The following is a 12,069-nucleotide window of genomic DNA, read 5'->3' as shown; positions in this document are numbered from 1 at the left end:
GTGGCGAAGGGGCTTGCGTAACTCAGTGAAGCCATAAGCTATGCCGTGCAGGGCCACCCAAGACGGACAGGTCATGGCAGAGAGTTCTGACAAAATGTGGTCCACTGGAGAAGGAAATGGCAACCCACTCCAGTATTCTTGCCAAGAAAACCCCATGGAACGTATCACAAGGCTAAAAGATATGACGCCGGAAGATGAGCCCCTCAGGTCGGAAGGTGTCCAATATGCTACTGGGGAAGAGCAGAGGGTATTTCCAAGTAGCGCCAGAAAGAGTGAAGCGGCTGGGCCAAACCCGAAATGACACTCAGCTGTGGATGTGTCTGGTGGTGAAAAGAAAATCCGATGCTGTAAAGAACAATATTGTTTAGGAACCTGGAATGTCAGATCAATGAATCAAGGTAAGCTGGAGGTGGTCAAACATGAGATGGCAAGATTGAACATCGACATCTTGGGAATCAGCGAACTAAAATGGACAGGCATGGGCGAATTTAATTCAGGTGACCATCATATCTACTACTGTGGGCAAGAATCCCTTAGAAGAAATGGAGTAGCACTCATAGTCAACAAAAGGGTGGGAAAAGCAGTACTGGGGTACAATCTTAAAAATGATAGAATGATCTCAGTACGAATCCAAGGCAAACCATTCAACATCACAGTAATTCAAGTCTATGCCCCAACCACTGAGGCCGAAGAAGCTGAGGTTGATCGGTTCTATGAAGACCTACAACACCTTCTAGAACTAACACCAAAAAAAGATGTCCTCTTCATCATAGGGGATTGGAATGCTAAAGTAGGAAGTCAAGAAATCACCGGGATAACAGGCAGGCATGGCCTTGGTGTACAAAATGAAGCAGGACAAAAGCTAATAGACTTTTGCCAAGAGAACATGCTGATCATAGCAAACACTCTTTTCCAACAGCACAAGAGGCGACTCTACACATGGACATCACCAGATGGTCAATATCGAAATCAGATTGATTATGTCCTTTGCAGCCAAAGATGGAGAAGCTCCATACAGTCAGTAAAAACAAGACCTGGAGCTGACTGTGGCTCAGATCATGAGCTGCTTCTTGCAAAATTTCGGCTTAAATTGAAGAACGTAGGGAAAACCACTAAACCGTTCAGGTATGACCTAAATCATATCCCTGATGAATATACAGTGGAGGTGAGGAATAGATTTCAGGGATTAGACCTGATAGACAGAGTGCCTGAGGAACTATGGACGGAGGTCCGTAACATTGTTCAGGAGGCAGCAACGAAATCCATCCCAAAGAAAAAGAAATGCAAGAAAGCCAAGTGGCTGTCTGATGAGGCTTTACAAGTAGCTCACGAAAGAAGGGAAGCGAAAAGCAAGGGAGAAAGGGGAAGATATACCCAACTGAATGCAGAGTTCCAGAGAATAGCAAGGAGAGACAAGAAGGCCTTCTTAAGTGAACAATGCAAAGAAATCGAGGAAAACAACAGAATGGGAAAGACTAGAGATCTCTTCAAGAAAATCGGAGATCTCAAGGGAACGTTTTGTGCAAAGATGGGCATGATAAAGGACAAAGAAGGCAGGGACCTAACAGAAGCAGATGAGATTAAGAAGAGGTGGCAAGAATACACAGAAGAACTATACAGGAAAGATCTGAATGTCCCTGATAGCCATGATAGTGCGGTCACTGAACTTGAGCCGGACATCCTAGAGAGTGAAGTCAAGTGGGCCTTAGGAAGCATTAGTAACAATAAAGCTAGCGGAGATGACAGTATTCCAGCCGAGCTATTTAAAATCCTAAAAGATGATGCTGTTAAAGTGCTGCATTCAATATGCCAACAAATCTGGAACACTCAACAGTGGCCACAAGACTGGAAAAGGTCAGTTTACATTCCAATTCCAAAGAAGGGCAATGCCAAAGAGTGTTCAAACTACCGCACCATTGCGCTCATTTCACATGCCAGCAAGGTGATGCTCAAAATCCTACAAGCTAGGCTTCAGCAGTATGCGAACTGAGAACTACCGGAAGTACAAGCTGGGTTTAGAAGAGGCAGAGGAACTAGAGATCAAATCGCCAACATTCGCTGGATCATGGAGAAAGCAAGAGAATTCCAGAAAAACGTCTATTTCTGCTTCATTGACTATGCTAAAGCCTTTGATTGTGTGGATCACAACAAACTGTGGCAAATTCTTAAAGTGATGGGAGTACCAGACCACCTTACCTGTCTCCTGAGAAACCTGTACGAGGGTCAAGAAGCAACAGTAAGAACCAGACATGGAACAACCGAGTGGTTCAAAATTGGGAAAGGAGTACGACAAGGCTGCATATTGTCACCCTGCTTATTTAACTTATATGCAGAGTACATCATGAGAAATGCTGGGTTGGATGAATCAGAGGTCGGAATTAAGATTGCTGGGAGAATTATCAACAACCTCCGATATGCAGACGATACCACCCTAATGGCAGAAAGCGAAGAGGATCTAAAGAGCCTCTTGTTGAGGGTGAAAGTGGAGAGTGCAAAAGCTGGTTTGAAACTCAACATTAAAAAAACTAAGATCATGGCATCTGGCCCCATCACTTCCTGGCATATAGAAGGGGAAGAAATGGAAGCAGTGACAGATTTTACTTTCTTGGGCTCCAAGATCACCGCAGATGGTGACTGTAGCCATGAAATTAAAAGACGCTTGCTCCTTGGGAGGAAAGCTATGGCCAACCTAGACAGCATAGTAAGAAGCAGAGACATCACCTTGCCGACAAAGGTCCATCTAATCAAAGCTATGGTTTTCCCAGTAGTAATGTATGGCTGTGAGAGCTGGACTATAAGGAAGGCTGAGCACCGAAGAATTGATGCTTTCGAACTGTGTTGCTGGAGAAGACTCCTACGAGTCCCCTGGACTGCAAGGAGGTCCAATCAGTCCATCCTAAAGGAAATCAACCCTGAGTGCTCATTGGAAGGACAGATAATGAAGCTGAAGCTCCAATATTTTGGCCACCTAATGCGAAGAGAAAACTCCCTGGAAAAGACCCTGATGCTGGGAAAGACTGAAGGCAAAAGGAGAAGGGGACGGCAGAGGATGAGATGGCTAGATAGCATCACCGATGCAATGAATATGAACTTGAGCACGCTCCGGTAGAGAGCGCAAGACAGGAAGGCCTGGCGTGCTATGGTCCATGGGGTCACGAAGAGTCGGACACGACTGAACGACTGAACAACAACAATGTGCCTATGGTAAAATATATTCAGGGGGAGTGAGGGTGGCAAAAAAACAATCTTGCTGCCTCTATTGAATCTTCTGTCTGCTGTCCAGTAGGGATGTCAGAGTCATCCAGGGAATATTGCATGCCAGTCTTAAGGACACTGGAGACCCCCCTGAGGCCTGCTATAATGCATTTGCTAGGCACTTCCAGGGTAAGATCTCTTGCAAGCGCCGGGACTTAGACTCTAGTGTTCTAGCAAGTGAATCTGGTGAGGTATACAGGACAGCACAGCCTTGTCCTGTAATCCTGGATGAGTTTCAGTTGGTACAGCTCGAGGACACTGACAAGGTGCTTGGACAGGTTCATGCAACCACTTCCATACTGGATCCTTGCCCCTCTTGGCTTATAAAAACTGGCAGGGAAAGAATAGCTGTCTGGGCCAGGGAGGTGATTAATGCCTCCTTGCGAGAGGGGGTGGTCCCGGGCTGCCTCAAAGAGGCGGTAGTGACACCACTCCTGAAGAAACCCTCCTTGGACCTGGAAAATCTTAATAATTTTAGGTCAATGGCAAATGTTCCTTTCCGGCGCAGGGTTTTTGAGCGGGTGGTTGCCAACCAGCTCCAGACAGTCTTGGATGAGACCAGTTATCTAGACCCATTTCAATCGGGGTTCAGGCCAGGTTTTGGCATGGAAACAGCATTGGTCACTCTGTATGATGACCTGTGTTGGGAGAGAGACAGGGAGTGTGACCTTGTTGACTCTCCTGGATCACTCGGTGGCTTTCGATACCATCGACCGTGGTATCCTTCTGGGACGATTGTCTGAGCTGGGAGTGGGAGGTACTACATTGCAGTGGTTTTGCTCTTGCTTGGATGGTTGGCAGGTGGTGCTTGGGGAATATTGCTTGGTCCCATGGATTCTCCAGTATGGGGTTCCAGAGGGGTCGGGTTTGTCTCTCTTGCTATTTAACATCTACATGAAACTGTTGAGCGCAGTTGTATTGCCAAAGTGATTTGGTTCTTGATTTTACCCAACATAAGGCAGATCAAGGCAGGCAACTGTCCTAAAGTTTTATTGGCCAACATAAATATTACAAAATATACCCACTGGGTTTTATCCATTGCATATATGAACAGTAATTCATTCAACTGGTCCCAAATTATGGTGTGTCCCCGGGGCAAAGGCATGATACCTTCTTTCCCTTGGTGGACTAGGTCTCTTTCCAGGTTGTAGTCACAGCACCTCTCCAGCTTCAGTGGTCTGGAATCCCAGAGTCAAGAAGGAGGGAGGCAGCAGTGAAGTCAGCAGTTTTTGGTAGTGGACTCTCACACCAGGCATCCGCTGGCAACCTCTCTTCCTGTTTCTCCAGCTGTCTTCTATTGTCCATTAGCAGGGCCTTGCACGCAATCTGTCCTGTAGGCTTAATCCATCCCACCTGTGCTGATTGCCTACACTTGTGGGAAATGCAGCATCACCATCCAGTCCTAGGAGTCTGTACTTCTAGGTTGTTCATAGCAAGCAGCCCTATAGCTTGGCAGCTTCTAGGAGCTGCTGTGTCCAAGCTTTTTCCTTGGGAGTAAAGGCATGAAGGGAAGCTGTGACAGGTCACACCTAACTCCTCTAGGTACAATTCATCTTCCAGAAGGTTCCCAATACAGTGGTCATCCAGAGTTTTGGAGTGCGTTATCATCAGTACGCTGATGACACGTTGCTCTATTTCTCCTATTGATCTTCTTCAGGTAAGGCTGTCTGGTGCCTGGCTGCGACAGTGGACAGGATGAGGGCTAGTACACTGAAACTCAATCCAGACAAGACTGAGATGCTGTTGGTGGGTGGTTTTTCTGACCAGATGGAGGGTGCTCAACCTGTTCAGGGGGAGTGCAACCCCATCCAGAAGGAGCAGGTTCATAGCTTGTGGGTTCTCCTTGAGCCATCTTTGTCACTTGAGGCTCAGGTGGCCTCAGTGGCACGGAGTGCCTTCTGCCAGCTTCAGTTGGTGGCCAAGCTGTGCCCCTATCTGGACAGGGATAACCTGGCTTCAGTTGTCTGTGCTCTGGTAATCTCCAAGTTAAATTACTGCAAGGCACTCTATGTGGGGCTGCCTTTGAAGATGGTTCAAAAGCTGCAGCTTATGTAAAATGTAGCGGCCAGATTGATAATGGGGACCAGAAGTTCCAAACATATAAGACCTACTCTGGCCCGCTTGCATTGGCTGCCTGTATCTTTCTGATCCCTATTCAAGGTGCTGGCTTTAACCTATAAAGCCTTACACATCTTGGGACCACAATACCTGATGGAGCACTTCTCCCAACACGAACCTACTCATACACTATGCTCAACATTTAAGATCCTCCTCCAGCTGCCTGCTCTGAGGGAAGCTTGGAAAACAGAAACAAGGGAGAGGGCCTTCTTGATGGTGGCCCCCCAATTCTGGAATGATCTCCCCAATGAGGCCCGCCTGGCCTCCTCCCAGGCATTTGGCAGCATATGATAAGTTTTAATCGAACCTGGATTGTCTTATGGTTATGGTTGTTTGAGATTGCTTGTTTGAAATTGTTTTTGATATACATTATCTTGTATATATTGTCCGTTCATGTATGTTTTATGTAAATGGCTTTTAATCTCTGTATGCTGTATTTTTAATGTAAACCACCCAGACAGCTTTGGCTGTTGGGCGGTATAGAAATGTAATAATAAAAATAATAGTGTAACATTGGACTTTTCTCTCTGATCACTTCATTTACTGTACAGAATTTTACTATTAAAAGTATTTTATTGCTCTTTGATCAAATTTCTGCCCCATATCTTGTGATCTAAAAATCTCACCCTTACTAAGTTTTTTCTTACTGAAGCTCTCTGATTGCTCTTGTTCCTTCATAGGTATTTATTTTCCCTTCTGCTAAAGACAGCCAGTACTTCTCTATGAACTAAAACTTGTCATCTGGTATGCTGGCCCATTTGCTGTTCAACTAGTAGTTTTGATTTCCTAAATATCTATAGCTAATAAGCTTCTGTACTTCCATTTAAACAGATATGGAACGGCTAAAAGAGAACACAAATCATGACGATAGTAGCAGAGACAGTTATTCCTCTGACAGACACTTATCACAGTATCACGATCATCACAAAGACAGACTTCATGGAGACACCTACAAAAAAAGTGATTCTAGGAAAAGGCCGTATTCCACTTTCAGCAATGGAAAAGATCATAGAGATTGGGATCACTATAAACAGGATAACCGGTGAGTTCACTGACATCCATTGAGCCCTGCTTTCTCCAGTATTTCATCATCCTTGTACAGTATTCCACATTAATGAGATGAATAAGATTTTGAGCTCAGAAAATGTTGGCTGCAGTAAGTGCCAAAACAGCTGTGATATTAAATGTGTTAATGCATTTCACATCTCTCTTTTTTCCTTTTAACAGTAGTAGCTATAATGTGGGGAAGAGGCAGAATGAGCATCAGCTGAGGGAAGACTAATTATTAAAGGGATCAGGCATGGCAGGGGGATTTAACCCTTTCTTCCCCTGCTAAGGAAATATCCCTCCCCTGAAGCTAGTATTTGCATTGGAAGAAAATCCCTCATTGGCACTAGCTGATGCAATTTTCATTTAAAAAAAAAAAAAAACACCTGCCCACAGAGCACAGCAGGATAATAGGATCATTCTGTTTCCTTCTTAACTTTCAGGAATCTTTCACTGTTTTTACAAAATGAAGGCTGCACTTCGAAGAATATAGTTTCTTGATGCTGGCCTTGGAAGATGTACTGTTTTTAAGCTTACTTCCACTAGTATTGTTTACTTTTCTTATTTTTCAGATACTACACTGATGGCAAACACAGAAAGCTAGATGATCACAGGAATAGAGATCATAGGTCAAATCTGGAAGGAAGTTTAAAAGACAGTCGGTCACACTCAGAACATCGGATACACTTAGATCATCGATCCAGTTCAGACTACAGTCATCATAAATCTTCAAGGGATTATAGGTATCACTCAGACTGGCAAATGGACCACAGAGCTTCCAGTAGTGGTCCTAGGTCACCCTTAGATCAGAGATCTCCTTATGACTCACGATCACCATTAGGACACAGATCTTCTTTTGAACATTCAGCAGATCACAAAAGTACACCGGAACATATGTGGAGTAGCCGGAAAACATAGCAAAGACTAACATTTCCTGGACTTTTTTTTTTAGCCATACACAATAAACTAACACAGCAATTGCCTTACATGACTTGAAAGACATGGACCGGATGTGCTATGAGTAACAGTATTGTTACTACTTTCCAATATGCTAGGTCTATTATCCCAACAGAAAAAGAAATATTTTTGTATTTAAAGTTTTAATGCTGCACTGTGTTGCAAATGTTGTAGCACATTTTTTTAAAGAAAAGATGTTTACTTTTTACAGGGACCTCAACACTGCCCCACTCAGACTGGATCTTAATCTGACCTCCTTGTCAAAGTGGTTTTATCCTGAACACAATTTAAATTATGTTTGTAGATGAGCATTCACATGTTAACCTGTGATCATATTTCAGGAAAGAATCAAGATGATTTTTTAAAAAGAGAAGTATTCAAGGACTTTGTTCACTTTCCAAAGCTACTTGTTTACATTGTACACTGCAACCACCTTGCCGCTTTTTCATCACAAGCTTGAATATTTAAATTCTGTACCTATAATTGTAAAATAGCCAGGCGTTCTCCAGTTTGTTCAATTGTAATGTCTTTTTACAAAATGGCTGTAAATTATTGTAAATTAAATGAGCTTTCCCCTGCTCTCGGACTTTTCCTTTCTAAGTTGGCCTGCAGTGATGAATTGTGAAAAAAACCTATTACTTTCTAAAATAAAATATTTGATTAAATCATTGCGCAGACTATAAGACTGAGAAAAAGGAACCTCTTTACCCTTTCTTTGTAATAAGATTTCTAGTTAAACACTTGGTTGGAATTTTTTTAGAACTAAAATGTTGTTGCTTCCAAGTTGTAATGTGAGAATGTACATTGATTTGGTCATGCTGGAATTTTTAAATACATTGTGTTTATAACATAAAAAGTCTCACTAACAGAGCAATTCAACGAGGAAAGGGGCGTGAGAAACCATGGTAGAAGAACTGCCAAAGCCAAAGCCCAGCAGTAGTCACACTGGCAGGGCAAAGGGGGCATGGGGTTGGAAGAAAAACAAGCATCCTAGCTCAAAGACTGGCATACTTTTTCCCCTGTTCCAGGAACTATGTTGAAGGAATGAGAGGGCCTTGGATCTCCCCTTTTTACTGTTACAGTTATTGGCACAGCAAGGGTGGTGGAGGTTTCTGTGCCTGCAGCAAGGAGGCTTTCAAGGTCAAATCTCACTCCTCCCCCCCGGGGGGGGGGGATTCACTCCATCCTATGGCCCCTGGGATGCCTTCCCAAGGACCAATATGATTGCAGCCTATGTGAGTATCAGTTTATAGACTGGAACACACATAGTAATGTCAATTTGTCTTCATCAACGTTTAAGTATCGGTTCTCACAATTTCTATGTATTTGTGGAGGTACACATTTTCACAAGACTATCAGAAACATTACAATGTACATGAATAAGTCCTGTATTAAGGAATGCATTAACAAAGTAGAGCTACTATAGCTTGTTTTTCCCACATCTGTGAGGAGCTTGCCATATATGCCAACTGGACCAGGTGAGTAGTGCTGAGTTTGCAGTGGCTGCCGGCAAGGAGGAAAAAAAAGAAGGAAATAACTCCACCACAAGTTCAGAAAGTTTGAGAAATTCTGTCTTAAGGATTCAAGAAAGGTAGCTACATTACCTTGTAGCTAAAACATGTTACCAAGCCATTGTTGGTGGACTCTGTGCATTAATGCTCATGGGATGTACCTATACAGTATTTAGGACTCAGAACTGTATTTTCTTTGAGAACTAGAACATACAGTGGTGAAAAAAGTTTGTGAAGCCCTTAGGATTGTCATATATTTCCAACCTAAAATGTTAACTAGATCTTAATCTAACACCATAATCCTAAATAAAGAACAATAGATAACCTGATTAAATAAATGACACACAAACGTGATGCTTTTTCAACATTTATTTACCCACAACGGATTCAGCATTCAATATCCGTGTGTGGAAAGGTTGTGATTCAGTACCTGGTGGCACCCCCTTGAGCAGCAATGACTTCAAGTAAGCATTTCCTGTAACTGTTGGTCAGTCTCTCACATTGGTTTTGAGGAATTTTGGCCTATTTCTCCTTACAGAACTGCTTCAACTCAGTGACATTGGAGGGGTTCCTTGCATGAACAGTTCGCTTTTAAGTCCTGCCACAACATTTCGATGGAGTTTGACTAGGCCATTCTAAAACATGGAATTTCTTCCATGGCCATTCTTTTGTAGATCTGCTTGTATGTTTAGGATCATTGTCTTGTTTCATGACCCACTTTCGGTTCAGCTTCATCTCACAGACGGATGGCCTGACATTCTCCTCTAAAATCTTGTGATACACTGTGGAATTCATGGTTGTGTCAATGATGGCAAACCTTCCAGGTCCTGAGGCAGCAAAGGAGGCCCAAATCATCACATTCCCATAGAATCATAAAATAGTGGGGCTGGAAGGGGCCTACAAGGCCGTTGAGTCCAACCCCCTGCTCAATGCAGGAATCCCAAGTCAGAGCATCCCTGACAGTTGGCTGTCCAGCCTCGTCTTGAATGCCTCCAGTGTGGGAGAGCCCACCACCTCCCTAGGTAATGGGTTCCATTGTCATATTGCTCTAACAGGAAGTTTTTCCACTATCATCTCTCCCCTCAGTCTTCTCAAGGCTAAACATGCCCAGTTCTTTCAGTCTCTCTTCATAGGGCTTTGTTTCCAGTCCCCTGATCATCTTCGTTGCTCTCTGAACCCTCCAGTTTGTCTGCATCCTTCTTAAAGTGTGGTCCCCAGAACTGGACACAGTACTCCAGATGAGGCCTAACCAGTGCTGAGTAGAGGGAACTAGTACTTCCCGGGATTTGGAAGCTATGCTTCTATTAATGCAGCCCAAAAGAGCATTGGCCTTTTTTGCAGCCACATCACATTGTTGGCTCATATTCAGCTTGTGATCAACAACAATTCCAAGATCCTTCTCGCTTGTAGTGTTGTTGAGCCACATATCCCCCATCTTGTAACTGTTTCCCCCCCCCCATTAGGTGCAGAATTTGGCATTTATCCCTTTTAAATGTCATTCTGTTGTTTTCTGCCCAGCGCTCCAGTCTATCCAGATCACTTTGAATTTTGTTTCTGTCTTCCAAAGTATTAGCTATCCCGCCCAATTTTGTGTCATCTGCAAATTTGATCAGCATTCTCTGCACCTCCTCCTCCAAGTCATTAATAAAAATGTTGAAGAGCACCGGGCCCAGGACTGAGCCCTGCAGTACCCCACTCGTTACCTCTCCCCAGTTTGAGAAGGTCCCATTGATAAGCACTCTTTGAGTCCGATTCTGTAGCCAACTGTGGATCCACCGGATTGTTGTTTCATCTAGCCCACTTGGAGCTAGTTTGCTCTTCTGGATATCATGGGGCACTTAGTTGAAAGCTTTGCTGAAGTCAAGGTATATGATGTCCACAGCATTCCCACAGTCCACAAGGGAGGTTACTTGATCAAAAAATTAGATTCATCTGGCAGGACTTGTTCTTGACAAATCCATGTTGGCTTCGAGTAATCACAGCATTGTTTTCAAGGTGCTTCCAGATGGATTGCTTTATCATCTGCTCCAGAATTTTCCCAGGGATTGATGTCAGACTGACTGGTCTGTAGTTCCCGGGTTCCTCCTTTTTACCCTTTTTGAAGATAGGGACAACATTAGCCCTCCTCCAGTCATCTGGCCCTTCCCCCGTCCTCCATGATTTCTCAAAGAGAATAGACAGCAGTTCTGAGAGTTCTTCTGCCAGTTCCTTTATTACTCTAGGGTGCAGTTCATCTGGCCCTGTAGATTTGAACTCATTCATAGTCATTCGGTGTTCCTTGACCATATGCCTATCAGTCTCAAGCTGCAATCCTGCCCCTTCAGGCTGTACTTCGCCTTTGCTGGTGGGTCATAGACCCTCTTTTGGGAGAAGACTGAGCCAAAGTAGGAATTGAGCACCTCTGCCTTTTCTTTGTCATCTGTCATCATTTTGCCCTCCATATTTAATAGCTGAACAATTTCTTTCCTCTGCCTTTTACTATGCACGTAGCTGAAGAAAGCCTTTTTGTTGCTTTTAGCATCCCTCGCTAGCCTCAGCTCGTTCGCAGCTTTAGCCTTCCTGATGCCATCCCTGCAATTCTGTGCTACCTGCCTGTACTTTCTTTGTTACTTGGCCTTCTTTCCACTTCCTATATGTGTACTTTTTTGTTTTCAGGTCATCTCTAAGCTTTTTGTGAAGCCACATTGGCTTCTTCTGTTGTCTTCCACCTTTTTTTCTTGTTGGAATTGTTTGTAATTGTGCCTTGAGAATTTCCTTTTTTAAATGCTCCCACCCATCCTTTTCTCATTAGAGTTGCTTCCCATGGGACCTTATTGATCATTGTTCTGAGTATCAGCTTTCCTAAAATCCAGGGTACACATTTGACTACACTCGGCTTTTGCTTCCCTTAGAACCAAGAACTCAAGCACAACATGGTCGCTTTCCCCCAGAGTTCCTGTAACTGCTACTTTATCCACTAAGTCATCTCTGTTGTTTAGGATCAAGTCAAGGATAGCCGATCCTCTAGTTCCTTCCTCTACTTTCTGTAGGAGGAAGTTATCTGCACACAAGTCAGGAATTTCCTGGAGGGGCCATGTTTTGCAGAATTTGTCTCCCAACAAATATTGGGGAAGTTGAAGTCCCCCATTACTACTACACCATGCTTCCTTAAAATATTGGCTACTTGCTTTTCAAAAGTTTC

General features: G+C 43.7%; 1 protein-coding gene across 2 annotated transcripts in view; it reads left to right on the top strand.

Annotated features, from left to right (window-relative positions):
- The window catches only part of CHD1 (chromodomain helicase DNA binding protein 1), an 82,545-nt gene extending 74,323 nt beyond the window's left edge, over nt 1–8,222 (top strand). For both annotated transcript variants that reach the window (XM_084833800.1, XM_084833799.1), the window contains exons 36-37: nt 6,205–6,415; nt 6,993–8,222. In XM_084833800.1, the coding sequence (XP_084689926.1) occupies nt 6,205–6,415; nt 6,993–7,338 (557 nt within the window). In that variant the 3' untranslated portion in view covers nt 7,339–8,222. The remainder of the gene's footprint in view (nt 1–6,204; nt 6,416–6,992) is intronic.
- Nucleotides 8,223–12,069: the final 3,847 nt, after the last annotated feature.

The sequence above is a fragment of the Heloderma suspectum genome, chromosome 2, assembly GCF_057233095.1.
Source record: "Heloderma suspectum isolate Gila_16-S chromosome 2, 16-S_ref, whole genome shotgun sequence".
Lineage (NCBI taxonomy): Eukaryota > Metazoa > Chordata > Lepidosauria > Squamata > Helodermatidae > Heloderma > Heloderma suspectum.
This window is presented reverse-complemented; position numbering and strand designations above follow the sequence as displayed.